Genomic DNA, 11,957 nt, shown 5'->3' with positions numbered 1-11,957 from the left:
CCCATCTACTGTTACTCGCCCTCAGTCCCTCACCCCAAACACACCCTTCCCCCCTCTCTCTTTTGTCTCTCTTTCTTTTTTCCTTTTCTTATTCAAGTGGGTGAGGTGAATGAAGGCACCAGTTCCTCTGTTCAGTGTTTCTTCATGTGGCATTTGAGTACAGTGAACTTTTCAGCTGAATCCATGAGATATGCTGTTGAAGAATGTGGAAGAGACGTGTTGCTGGTATTAAGTTACATACAGTCACTTCTCAGTGTACTCAGCCAACAAGGACTAGGGATAACTTCCTGTGTCACTCATAACATTGTGATCTATTGCTTAAAATCCACTATTGACAAAGATGTATCACTCTCTCTAAAATCCATCTCCCCTTTCTCTCCAGCACACACTACACATCCTGCCTATGACTTTCCCTTAAAACCATCATCTTCCTCCTCACTCCTCTCACTAGTCATTGTTTAGATTCTCTGACCCCATTTGCTGTATAAAACAATGGGGGAAACACTACAAGTATAATCCATGAGCCAGTACAATGAAAACTGTTTAGTGTCACATAACTTGTGCTTGTAAGGGACGTTCTCCAACACTCAAATATGGGCCATTCACAAAACTGATATATGTTATTACTGTCAGATCACATAGGTCAAAGCCACCCAGTCTTATCTTTCCAGAATGATAATAATACATTTTAAACATTCTCGTAAAGGCTTTCTACTTTACTGTTCAACAATATTCTTCTGATCTCAGCAAGTATGCCTATACTCAATTTCTCAATAGTACATTTTGATATCATATCAAAGCCAATAGGTTTACATATTTCATTAATGATAACATAGGCCTACTGTAGCCTACTGAACCGCAGGCCGAACAAAATGTAAGCTTCATTAGCTATTTTTTTGTGTTTGCTCTCTGGTGCTGTGTGATCTCGAAAGGCACTCATTATAATGCCAGGTATACAAAACTCGTTGCTGGAGCCACACAACCACACATATAGAAAATATGCTTATCGTAAATCCTAAATATTGCGTTGTGCTAAAGTGTCTGTTACATGGGCTTTGAACTAACTTACATTTCAGGTTTAACAGTTCAGTGGGAAAGTACGTATAAAAAAAACAAACAAAAGAAAAACATTTAGCCTCACCTGTCTTTCAAGGGATTTGATGTAAACTGAACTTGAGGTGATTTTAGTCAGAAAAAGAAGCGTCAATGCAGAAGTCCACGCGAGGTCTGAAAAGCTTAAAGTAATAAAAATATGTTCTTAATTAAAATTTTGATAGATTAAAGGTAACACTTTTTACTTTACAATGTTGCTGCCATTTTAGTCGTCACTTTTTATGAATCGATGTCATCACTCGTCACTCCTACTGACTGACCGGTGTTCTCATTTTCTGCTACACATCGAATTGTAATACCAGGGTTTACTGCGCTTGCGCACAACAACGTTTTTGGGTCAGCACTGTATTTTTGCGCTAGGATTGAAAAATCTGATAAGGTAGCAAAAGAAAAGTGTCTAACACCGGAATTTGGGTTGGATTTGTTATCAATGCTGTGAGACGCAAGTTTGTTATTCTCTGTAGCATTACTGTGCAGGTCAAAGACGTCAGCACTGAGTGGATAAATAGACATTAAGGTGCACATCCCAGAGGGAGTTGGAAGAGTCCAACAACATGTAGCAGACTGCTTATCTTTTCAACATTTGGCCTCTTGTTATGTTGATTGGCATGATTTATGAATCAGTCTGGCACAAATTACATTTAAAAAAAGTGTCGTGTTGGGACAAAAGATTTGCCAACAGAGATGTAACTCAATTATAGCCCATAAAACATGATTTTGATACCTATCTCTTTCAAATTATAGTCTACAGTACAAATTACAGAAACCTTTAAGGTCATATTGATTCCATATGATAAGATAGTTGAACTTGGTGACAATAATATTTAAAAGTAAGTAAGCCTACACACTAAACTGGTATGATACATGTTTATTGTAACAAATAAAACAAAGACAATTCAAGCTTCCTCAAGAAACACGTAGGAAAAATATATTTTATCACATAAAATTAAGGCTGATTCATCATGCATGTAGAGTATGAGAGCATAAACATGTTCATTACATCAGCATAATTAATATATGATATAGCAGTAGCTTTTTTCTTATTATAAAATATTATAGTAACAGCAAATTTGTAGTTGATAAGTTTAATGTTTTAATTGGAACGTTAATTTAAAACATATGGAAGACTAAGATGTACAAAATTATAAGATTTGCATTTGAATCCTCATGAGAGGTGAACACAGCATATACTCAAGGTTTTTCCGAAACCTTTGTGATGCAATCAATCCTGTACAGCACATCCTCAAATGAGTAACTTTACCGTAATAACAATATTGTTGCTCCAGCTATCAGTTGACCTTTACAACTCCAAAACTATAAAAGATGCACTAAACCACAATAATATAGAGCTAAGGTCTAGGGAAAAGTAATGCTCAGTGTCCCTCTTTCTCAACACATAAAAGTTAAACTATTTGTCCTTTTCTCTCTCAATTCAACAAGTCACCACTTGTCTTGTGTTTGTTAGTTCTATGTTGGATAACCACTGCCATAATGCATCTAAAGAAATATACGAGTGCAACAATTATTTTGGTGTGTGTGCGGTAAACAGTTTCAAGGAGAGAGAGTCTTTTAGAGGACTTCATATCACGTTGTGGAAAATTCTACTTTTGTCTGAGGAATCCAAATTCCTTCTGGTGTACCCAACACTTCTGTCAGTCCGAGTCTTACCCTCTAGGCCTAAAGGAGTAAGGGGAGTTCAAATATGTTTGGGTTGTGTCACCGCATGTTAAGGCAACAAAAAAAATCTGTAGTACTTGGTTGCCCCCTTCTGGTCAGATCTATGAACTGCTGCTGAGTCTGCGACGAATGAGAGAGGCTGGTTTGGTCTCAGTGTCCTCCTGGTCACTCTCACATTGTCTCTGAAGGAAGATGGACATCAGGAATTAGACCTATTCCTATTATGTATGGACACATTCCTCAGTCTTTGGCTTACCAAATCTTCATCCCCCAATGGGCCTTTCTTATGCAATAGCTTCAGCCGACTCAGGTGGTTGCACATTGACACCATATTATAGGACATCTAAATGGAGGGATACAGCAAAACAGAGAATGGGGAAAGGGGTAAAACAGAGAGAGATAGTGAGCAGAGGATGAGAGAATAAATCAGCCATGGAAAAATAACAGTTAAATAGGCAACATTTTATAGGAAAGAATAACCCATTGGAGAGAAATATACTGGATAAGAATGTACAATGATAAACATGACCAGCTGGTGGCAGAATTCTTATAGAAGGCAAGAAAAAAGGTAATTGCACATGAATGAATGAATTGTCATGATACATGATAAATGTGTGGTCATTTGAGCATGGCCACTACCTGCAAACACACTGCTACTTACTCATCTTGTTTCTGACATTCTCTCTGTATATCTTTTTAATTGTAAACATATTTGTCTTTATCCTAACAGTCATTTGTGCCAGTTTATCATGTGAATGCAGCTGACCGGTGAAAATAACTGTTCAGTAAGAGACTTCTGAAGGCCTTGCAGCTTCAGGGCCTTGAGGTGTTCTCTGGTATTTGTTTTTCTTTCACTCATCCCCGAAGGATGCAACACAGGCAAAACTAAATGCCAATGCAATGAATTCTTTTTTGTTTCCATGGCAATGAGGATAATCATTTTATTTAATTTTGCAATATAACATTATTTACAAATACAAACACCTAGGATTCCATTCATACTCACTTTCCACTTCCTCTTGGCATTGAACCTTTTGAAGTTTTTTATGTTGATAGAAGAACGGTTTCTGTTAGCCACCTGTGTTCGTGTGAGTGGCTAAAAATACAAGAAAAGCAAATAAGAGGCCAAGATGAAAATAAATCAAGACGCACATGGTGGAGTCTGGGGGAACTGTATCTATGGTTACATACCAAGTCCCCATCTCGAATAATAGGATGTTTGATTATAAGGATGCTTTACAATAGTAATACAATAATACACAAACGATGAATAATCATGGACAAAAACCAAGCCTAAAACCTTAAACCAAGCATCACATTTATGGTTAAACAATATGGTTTCATTGTGAGATGCAATATTGGCAGTCTGAATCATTCCATGAGGAGAGTGATTGGTTAAGGCCAAGAACTTCACCACAAACAGTATATTACAATAAAATACACTCTCCAGAACCACGAGACAGATTCTTACCTTGATCCAGGGATGAAGCAGACTCTCTTCAGCTGTCATTCTCTCACTGCAGAAACAAAGAGACAGACAGAGAGACAGACAGACAGACAGACAGACAGACAGACAGACAGACAGACAGACAGACAGACAGACAGACAGACAGACAGAGCCAGACAGAAAGACAGTAAGACAATCTGACAAACTTGGTCAGAGACAGAATCAAGAGATAGAAACAAGGATGCTTCTTAAAGCAGATATAGATACAAAAATAAAACACAAATAGCCCAAGTCGCAGACAGGTAAAAAAGGTTAGAAGCAGACAGGTAAAAAAAAACCAAGCATATATACTGAAAGCAAGATGCCAACTAACAAATGGAAAAAAAAAACAATCCTAATGGAGTAGTTGGCTTTCATAATTTACCTTTGCTCTTTCACAAGAAGTTTCTGGATGAAATCTTTGGCCATTGGGCTGGTAGTTGTGAAATGGCGATCATGGAAATCATAGTTCATGGCTATGATGTTCTTCAGTGTCTCTTCATCAGTGTCTCCTTGGAACGGAGATGTACCACTCAGGCTAAAGGAAAACAAAGTTACAGACATTGGGTCAACGTCAGTATACCAACTACACACTAGATGGCACTCCGGTGAGGACTAGCCTAAAAGCTTGACTTGTGGACTTGTGGACACTGTAAGTAAATGGTTCATTCACTTTAGAAGAGCTAATGAGTCTTAATTTACACAGATGTTGTACAAGCTGGTGTGTGGTGACATGGAGACCCCTCTGCCTCGTTTATGATACAGAATATCATTACGAAACCTCTTTTCACTTACACAATGTAGGTTATGACTCCAATGCTCCTGTGAAATACACAAATAAAGAAACTTAACATGGTTGTATGGATATGGTTATGTTTGTTTTTGGAACAATTTATTTGGGTCAAAAAGATCATACAAATGTGTTCCTTAATATGTTTTTATGTTATTTTAAACAGTGTAGTTGATTATTTCAAAAGTAGACAACAATGAAGAACCATTGCTGTGTCTTATCTCTATGTTTGTGTGTCAAGAGTATGATGTCATTGGGCACACCATAAACAGACAACCTGAAACATGGATAAGGAGCTGTGTCTGTAGGGCAAGAAAAGAACATGCTCACACAAGCCTGAAAGTAGCTCAGGTGAAGGTTTACTGGCAATTGTGAAACAGAGAAGGAACATTGTTCATGTTAGCCAGATAGCACTTAGTAGGAATTGAGAGGGTTTGTGTTATGCTACAGCATTACAGGAGTATGGACCAGAACAGCAGTTGCTATATGTCGTTTCAGGATGTATAGTCTGTGCTTTCATATAGACATCCATGAGTGTGTGTACGTGTACACTCACCACATGTCTAAAGCTGTGTTCAGAGGGTCATAGTTGATCACCTCAGGAGCTGTGAAAGAGGAAGGGGGGAGGGGGGGGCAGTGTGTTCCATGAGGAGAGTAAAGTGTTGAAGTGTGCTGAAGTCAAACACAAATATTAGTAACACGTAAGCACGTACGTAAGCAGTAAAACCAGATTTGTTATGCTTATCACTACGTTATATTTGAATACCTCCTAAACGCATAATATTCCATAACCGTCTATGTTAACTCAACAAAGCATAAGAACGAACATTCACGTGTGCAAATATCAAATGTGAAAGTACATTCTATGGTAATGACCTTCATTTTAGGATGTAGTTCCTGCCCCTATATCAGCTGACTGGCTTGACTTTGAGATAACATTCTTAACTACTGGCATATTGCATTTTGCCATGTAATCTATGTTTGTGTAGTAAAAAAATAAAACATGCATTTTAAACATAATTTAAAATGAGTGTTTGAGAGCTTCTAAATATGAAGGTTGATTCTTTGTCTCGAAAAGGTTGGATGATTTAGTTTATACTTAAATAATTATAGAAACAGAGCAAATTCTTCAGCATGTTTACTGTTCATAGATAGTTTAACCTCAAATGCTAATTTGAACGGACCAGTCTGACACCAGGTTGTCAGTGGCTAAGAAAAGTGGCTTTTTTAAATTGCCTGCCAACCTATACAGCCTAACACTTCCTATTTCCACTTGTAAGAAATTTAAATGGAGATCATGACATGGCACTTTCTACATAACTTTCACTGTCTCCATGGAAACGTCCGAACCTAGACGTCATTTCACTTCCACAAAGAGCACAACAGTGACACTAAACAGTACTACCCTGTTCATACACTGAATTATGTAGTCAACTCATAGAACACTAAGGTTATAATACTGCAAAGAGGCAATATCTTCCTAATGTGACTGATCACTAGAATTAACGTATTGCACATTTGTACTAAAAGGTGACCCTGTAGGAATCAAGATGACATAAAGCTGTAACAGGCAATGTAAAGATAATGTACGTAGTACGGTCTATGAATTTTAGACACAGAAATTGTATTCAAAGGACCATACTACTCACGAATGTACTGAGGGGTGCCACTCATGCTCCTGTACTCCTCCCCTGGCATGAAGTGGTGGGCCAGTCCAAAGTCAATTATCTTTATGTCAGGGTGTGGGGCCATCTTGTCGGACAGCATGATATTTTCCGGCTGGTTGAAGAAAAGAAAACATGGAGAGGTTGATTTGACCATATGGTCACTCACAACAAATGATAACAGTGGGGAAATAAGGATTGCAATTCGGTTATTCATCCAATGCATTTCTTGTCATTCTATCTGAATGGATTTTTACTTATTTTACTTGTACTGACTTGACGCCTTTTCACAGTGTGGCTTAATCTATAATGTTTTATTTGGATTCAATTAAGAAGTGCAATCCTACTGTTATTAGCGTAATTCTGCTCATCTGTATTGGTTACACTCCCAGAATACAATAGCCACAGTGAGAAGTGTGAAGTGTCATATCATAAGGAAAGCAGCAAGTCTGCCTACATAAAAAGTAGTCGGGTCAGAGTCTTCTGGAAGGAGAGCTGAAATTACCAGTTTAGTGAGATTTTGTTGAAAGGGACAAAAGGTGAGGGGTTTAAAGTGAGATAATGTATCTGCTGTATGTAGACAATGAATGTAATGAATGTGAATGTAATTCCAAAATGTACAGTAATCATTTCTTAAAATTAAGAGAGGGATCTAACTGTCCATTGTGTCTGGCCTAAACTTGGTCAGTGAAATTAGAGGGGTTGAAAGCACAATAGACAGCTTTGATCACCATGGTTGCTACCCCTTGTTACCTTGAGGTCAAAATGACCGATGTTTTTGCTGTGCATGTAAGCCACGCCTTGCAGGATCTGCTTCATGAACTGAATGGCATCACTCTCAGTGAGATCCTCCTTTTCCGCAATGAAGTCAAATAACTCTCCACCATTAATACTGAAACAGGAACCAGCAGAAAAACAGGATAGTTACAACCTTGATCAGTTTACATTTACATTTATATTTAGTCATTTAGCAGACGCTCTTATCCAGAGCGACTTACAGTAACTACAGGGACATTCTCCCCGAGGCAAGTAGGGTGAAGTGCCTTGCCCAAGGACACAACGTCATTTGGCACGGCCGGGAATCGAACCAACAACCATCTGATTAATAGCCCGACTCCCTAACCACGAAGTTTACCACTACTAGTTTACTACTACTGCTCTGTCCGTCTCATTTTTATTAAAAACCATAATCTGCTAGGGATTTGTAATGTAACTTTTTAAGTCAATTCTAACATACAATGCCTGTGTGATACTTGTGTTTTTTTAAAATTGTAATCATTCTTAACATTCAGGTAATAATACCTCCCTTTCTACTTATTGTTGTCCCTTACCAGACAGTTAACACCCCATCCTGCCACACTTCCATCCTTTCCTCCTATGTCATCACAAAACCCTTGACTACACTCCCTCTCTCTCTACTCACAGTTCCAGGATGAGCACCACCTCTGCACGGCTCTCAAACACGTCCCTCAGAGCCATGATGTTGCTGTGCTGCAGGGCCTGGAGGATTTCCACCTCTTTTTCCACGCTCTTCCTGTCCATACCCAGACGGCTGCCAGCACTCTTACGGATCTTCAGGAACTTTCCGGCCCAAAGGGTGTCAGTGGCCCGCTCACGCACAGACCGCACCTGACCGAAGTGACCACTAGGGTACAACGAGACGCAGAGGATGGACAGCATTTAAATTTGATCTAAAGCTTGATGATGTACTGAAGGTCAATGCTGGAGTGGGACAAGTGCCTGAATTACCATCCAAGTACTTCTCCAATCTCATAGAGATCTTCCACGTTGTCAGTCTTAAAGACAGCCATGGTGCTCTCCTTTGCTTCTCTCACCTTCTGGACCCACGATTGGTTACTGAGTGTCATATTTAAAGTAATGCTGCATAGTGTAATACACACAGTCCGCATCAAACTGGGACCTGAAATTAAAAAGCGAGAAATACTTCCTTGTTGTTTGCAGGCTATTATAGAACTGTAATAACAAACACAAAGGCTCAACGACAAGAGACTACATTTGCAGTGAGAGCTAAATAGAACAGTGCTTGAAGTTCACAGTGTTACTCATCCACTACCAACACTGTGAAAAACAAGCATCTTCAAATAAAGTTCTATAACCCTACAGAGACCCTCTTGAGCCAAAGTACGTCAGCAACTGTGTCAGATTGGCCGATTTAGCATTGTTACGTAATGAGGCCCTTTAAAAAAAGAAACATGGGAGATTTATAATGACTTTTGACAAGATGTTACAGTAATTGCTGGGAGGTAACGTGCGGTATCTGCATTAATTTATGCCTAATTATCCAAACAGAGAGGATGGATGACTACATGAGAGGAAAGAGGGATGATCTTCCATCAACATCCATCATTTAAAGTATTGTGGTAGGAAATGCTGTTGGAGAGGGAGTAAATGAGAGAAAGAAGAGAGAGACAGCATGTCAGAGTCAACCATGTCAAATTATACAAAGAGAGAGACACATGAGATAGTCAGTGAGTCAGAGAGGGAGGGAGGGAGGGAGGGAGGGAGGGAGGGAGGGAGGGGGGGAGGGGGGGAGGGGGGGGGGAGGGAGGGGGGGGGGGAGGGAGGGGGGGGGGAGGGAGGGAGGGCAGCCCATTGGAAATCAAGTAAGTTCCCATTGTCTTTGAATGAATGACAGCAAAGAAAACATGCATAAAACCTTTAAATTTCACACTATGCATCTGGCTTTTACTGACTTTGTCAACAAACGTTGTCATCTGACCCTTGTGTGTCAAAGTGCTGTATCACAGCAACCACATCTCCTCCCTTTGTCCCACTATGTCTGTTTCCCAGATGGTGTTTTCTTCCAGTCCCCTCCCTGCTTCACCCACATCACATTCTACAAAATCCAACTTCCAGCCTCCCACCCTAACACCAGTTAGTCAACAGCCTGAGAACAAATACATCAATTCAACAGCTTGCACCATTGATACTTCAACAATACCCCTTCCCCAAAGAAGAAAACAGTGATATATGAACCGCTCAAGAGTTGATGAGCACCCTAATCCCAAAATTATATAAGGAAAATAAATAATAGTGACATGTCTTGACAGTTTCCTCTTGGGAAAAGGAATGTGACTAAACAAGATTGAAAGGTAACCACAGGTCCACGAGAGGAACACACAGGTAGTCAAACCGGAATATTGTGGTATAGGACCTATATATGCCTGCATAGTTTCGGGAATATTTACAATAGGTACACGTCCATGGGAATTTGCGGGAAAGTGACTGGAATCATGCGAATAGGTCTATATATGTATTGCACAGTTGGAAATGACCAAATTGAACGCAAACAATTTGTATTAATGTTTCATGCATGTTCATGTGTTTCAGTGTGTGTGCGTAAGTGTGAGTCAGTGAGTGAGTATAGCCTACTTTGACATGTCATACAGTAGCCTACATGCAAACTGCAACTACATTCTTCTTTTTTTAGATGAAGAAATCATGCGTGCAAAATTGTGGTCTGTGAAATGGTAGGCGACAATAGAAACACAACAAATGAACACCTACCGAAACAAATTCCAACAACCACCTTTCGTCTGTCGCATTCTAGCTCTCTGCAGTGGTCATCTACACAGGCTACGCAGCACACTACCCGCCGTCTCCGTGACCAGCTGCCAGCAAACTTTTAAAGTTGGACGTGGAATGCGGAAAGGTTTTTGCTTCCCTGTCCCACCCCAATTTCCGCGTGGTCGTGGGAGCGAGGTACATCAACAGACGCCTTGCTTACTTCATCCCATATGAAACTATGATTTTGAGGAAACGGTTTAGTTTGGCAACATCTTTGGAAGATAAATAGGCTACTGAAGTAACTTTCACGTACGCGCTTACACACTGTACACGCCTCTAAATGTGAGAGAAAAAATTACGCCACTTCAGTTCAGACTGGCCATCACAAAATAATGTCATAATAATGTTTAATCGTTGCGTGAGTTTAGCATGCTATAGCCTGTGGACCACTTTTAACAATGGCAAATATTACTGACTTACACAGAATCCATCAGTTACAAGGGTCTGTGGGGTCATCTGAGTCAAGCCCACTGGAGAGACTACAGAGAGCTCACGTCGGTTGGGATCATCGTCACCATGCCAGCATTCCAGTATCACTTTGAGACTGCAAGGGCTACAAAATTCAGCCATCTCTAAATAGTCTACGTTCCTAATAAACTGGGAATCTGTCCGAATTAACAGAATTGACAGATCCCCCCCCAACTGTCTCTCTCACTGACTCAGTTATTCACTCTCTCTCTTTCTCTCTCTCACACACGCACTGCCTCACACACAAACCAATGGCATGCATGGATGTTTAGCAGGACATGCAATTTCATGTCGACAAAATGTTCTGCTTACTGAATCACCTTCCTCAGAATTGGAAATCAAAATGTGTCGATTGCGACATATCCATGATGCTATTCACATTATTGCCGATCCAATATATGTTGTTGTCATTGTAAATATACCACCAAATGCATCTTAACACTTGTCTATTCTAATTGTATTCGCAACAATAATAGGCTCGGCTCACCTGCTTTCGAAACTGTCCGCCTCGCTGATCTCAGGGACGTCACGATTCGTGCTTGTCCATCCGAGATCCACAATCGTGCGCGGTTGTTTTAAACCGAATAACACTGCTGAACCTCTGATAAAGCATGGACCACTACCCCATCTGTTGGCTATATGGCCTACTGCACAGTCAACTGTCAAACGCATATTTTCGAGTGGCGTGGAAATAAAACTAGCCAGACCCTGCCAGGTAATTATAGATATTATAGCCTTTCCTGAAAACGTACAGCATCAAATTAAATGTAGTGATGAGCTTTTTGTATATATACAGATATAAAAATGAACGAAATCCTGAAATGATCAAAGCGTATGCGCATACGATGTAAAAACAAAGCTCTTTGAACGAGGCGTTCTTTTTCCGCCACCGTGTGTGTCGAGCTTGACAATGCAGTTGTGCATTAAAGCAAGCACTGTTGGGACATATTATCTAAACGTATATGACATTCTAAAAACCAACACAAATAAAATAACAACACGGAACCTCTCTTTCAGGAAAAAAGCAATAACATTAAGTATCATGGATGAATCAACTTTTATGTAGTTCAGATAGGCTTATATGTTACTGTAGCCTACTTTGCAGTCAAATCCATTTGTCTTTACCCTTTTTATATAATTCTCAACATTTAACGGAGATAATGCTCTGAAT

At 39.8% G+C, this 11,957-nt stretch overlaps 2 protein-coding genes across 6 annotated transcripts in view; both read right to left on the bottom strand.

Moving 5' to 3' along the window:
* arhgef1a (Rho guanine nucleotide exchange factor (GEF) 1a) overlaps nt 1-1,383 on the bottom strand; it is a 24,516-nt gene extending 23,133 nt beyond the window's left edge. The window contains exon 1 of one of the 3 annotated variants that reach the window (XM_047019184.1): nt 1,142-1,383. The gene's annotated coding sequence lies outside the window, so the exon portion shown is untranslated. Of the gene's footprint in view, nt 20-1,141 lie in introns of those variants that run through there. The other 2 variants (XM_047019187.1, XM_047019183.1) reach the window with 2 other exon arrangements.
* Nucleotides 1,384-1,972: 589 nt separating this feature from the next.
* LOC124467243 (death-associated protein kinase 2-like) lies at nt 1,973-11,376 on the bottom strand. Of its 3 annotated transcripts, none has more exons than XM_047019442.1 (12): nt 11,274-11,376; nt 8,480-8,651; nt 8,154-8,375; nt 7,484-7,622; nt 6,716-6,845; nt 5,623-5,671; nt 5,072-5,098; nt 4,662-4,814; nt 4,262-4,307; nt 3,797-3,886; nt 3,047-3,133; nt 1,973-2,972 (listed from the first exon to the last, which is right to left on the bottom strand). In XM_047019442.1, the coding sequence occupies exons 2-12, from the start codon at nt 8,638-8,640 to the stop codon at nt 2,892-2,894; spliced, it is 1,185 nt and encodes a 394-aa protein (XP_046875398.1). In that variant the 5' UTR covers nt 8,641-8,651; nt 11,274-11,376; the 3' UTR covers nt 1,973-2,891. The 3 variants fall into 3 exon arrangements, with proteins under 3 accessions (XP_046875398.1, XP_046875399.1, XP_046875397.1); XM_047019443.1 differs by lacking the exon at nt 11,274-11,376 and adding an exon at nt 10,739-11,001; XM_047019441.1 differs by lacking the exon at nt 11,274-11,376 and adding an exon at nt 10,259-10,558.
* Between the last annotated feature and the right edge of the window lie 581 nt (nt 11,377-11,957).

This window comes from Hypomesus transpacificus, chromosome 4 (genome assembly GCF_021917145.1).
Source record: "Hypomesus transpacificus isolate Combined female chromosome 4, fHypTra1, whole genome shotgun sequence".
In the NCBI taxonomy this organism is placed as follows: Eukaryota; Metazoa; Chordata; class Actinopteri; order Osmeriformes; family Osmeridae; genus Hypomesus; species Hypomesus transpacificus.
This window is presented reverse-complemented; position numbering and strand designations above follow the sequence as displayed.

Bases quoted from the DNA above. Each gene is read 5' to 3' on its own strand.
- LOC124467243 (XM_047019442.1), bottom strand. From the start codon at position 8,640: ATGCGGACTGTGTGTATTACACTATGCAGCATTACTTTAAATATGACA. The intron at 8,376-8,479 runs GTAATTCAGGCA...GTTGTACCCTAG, and splicing joins ATTGGAGAAGTACTTGGATG to TGGTCACTTCGGTCAGGTGC. The intron at 5,099-5,622 runs GTGAGTGTACAC...TGTATTTCACAG, and splicing joins AACACAGCTTTAGACATGTG to GAGCATTGGAGTCATAACCT.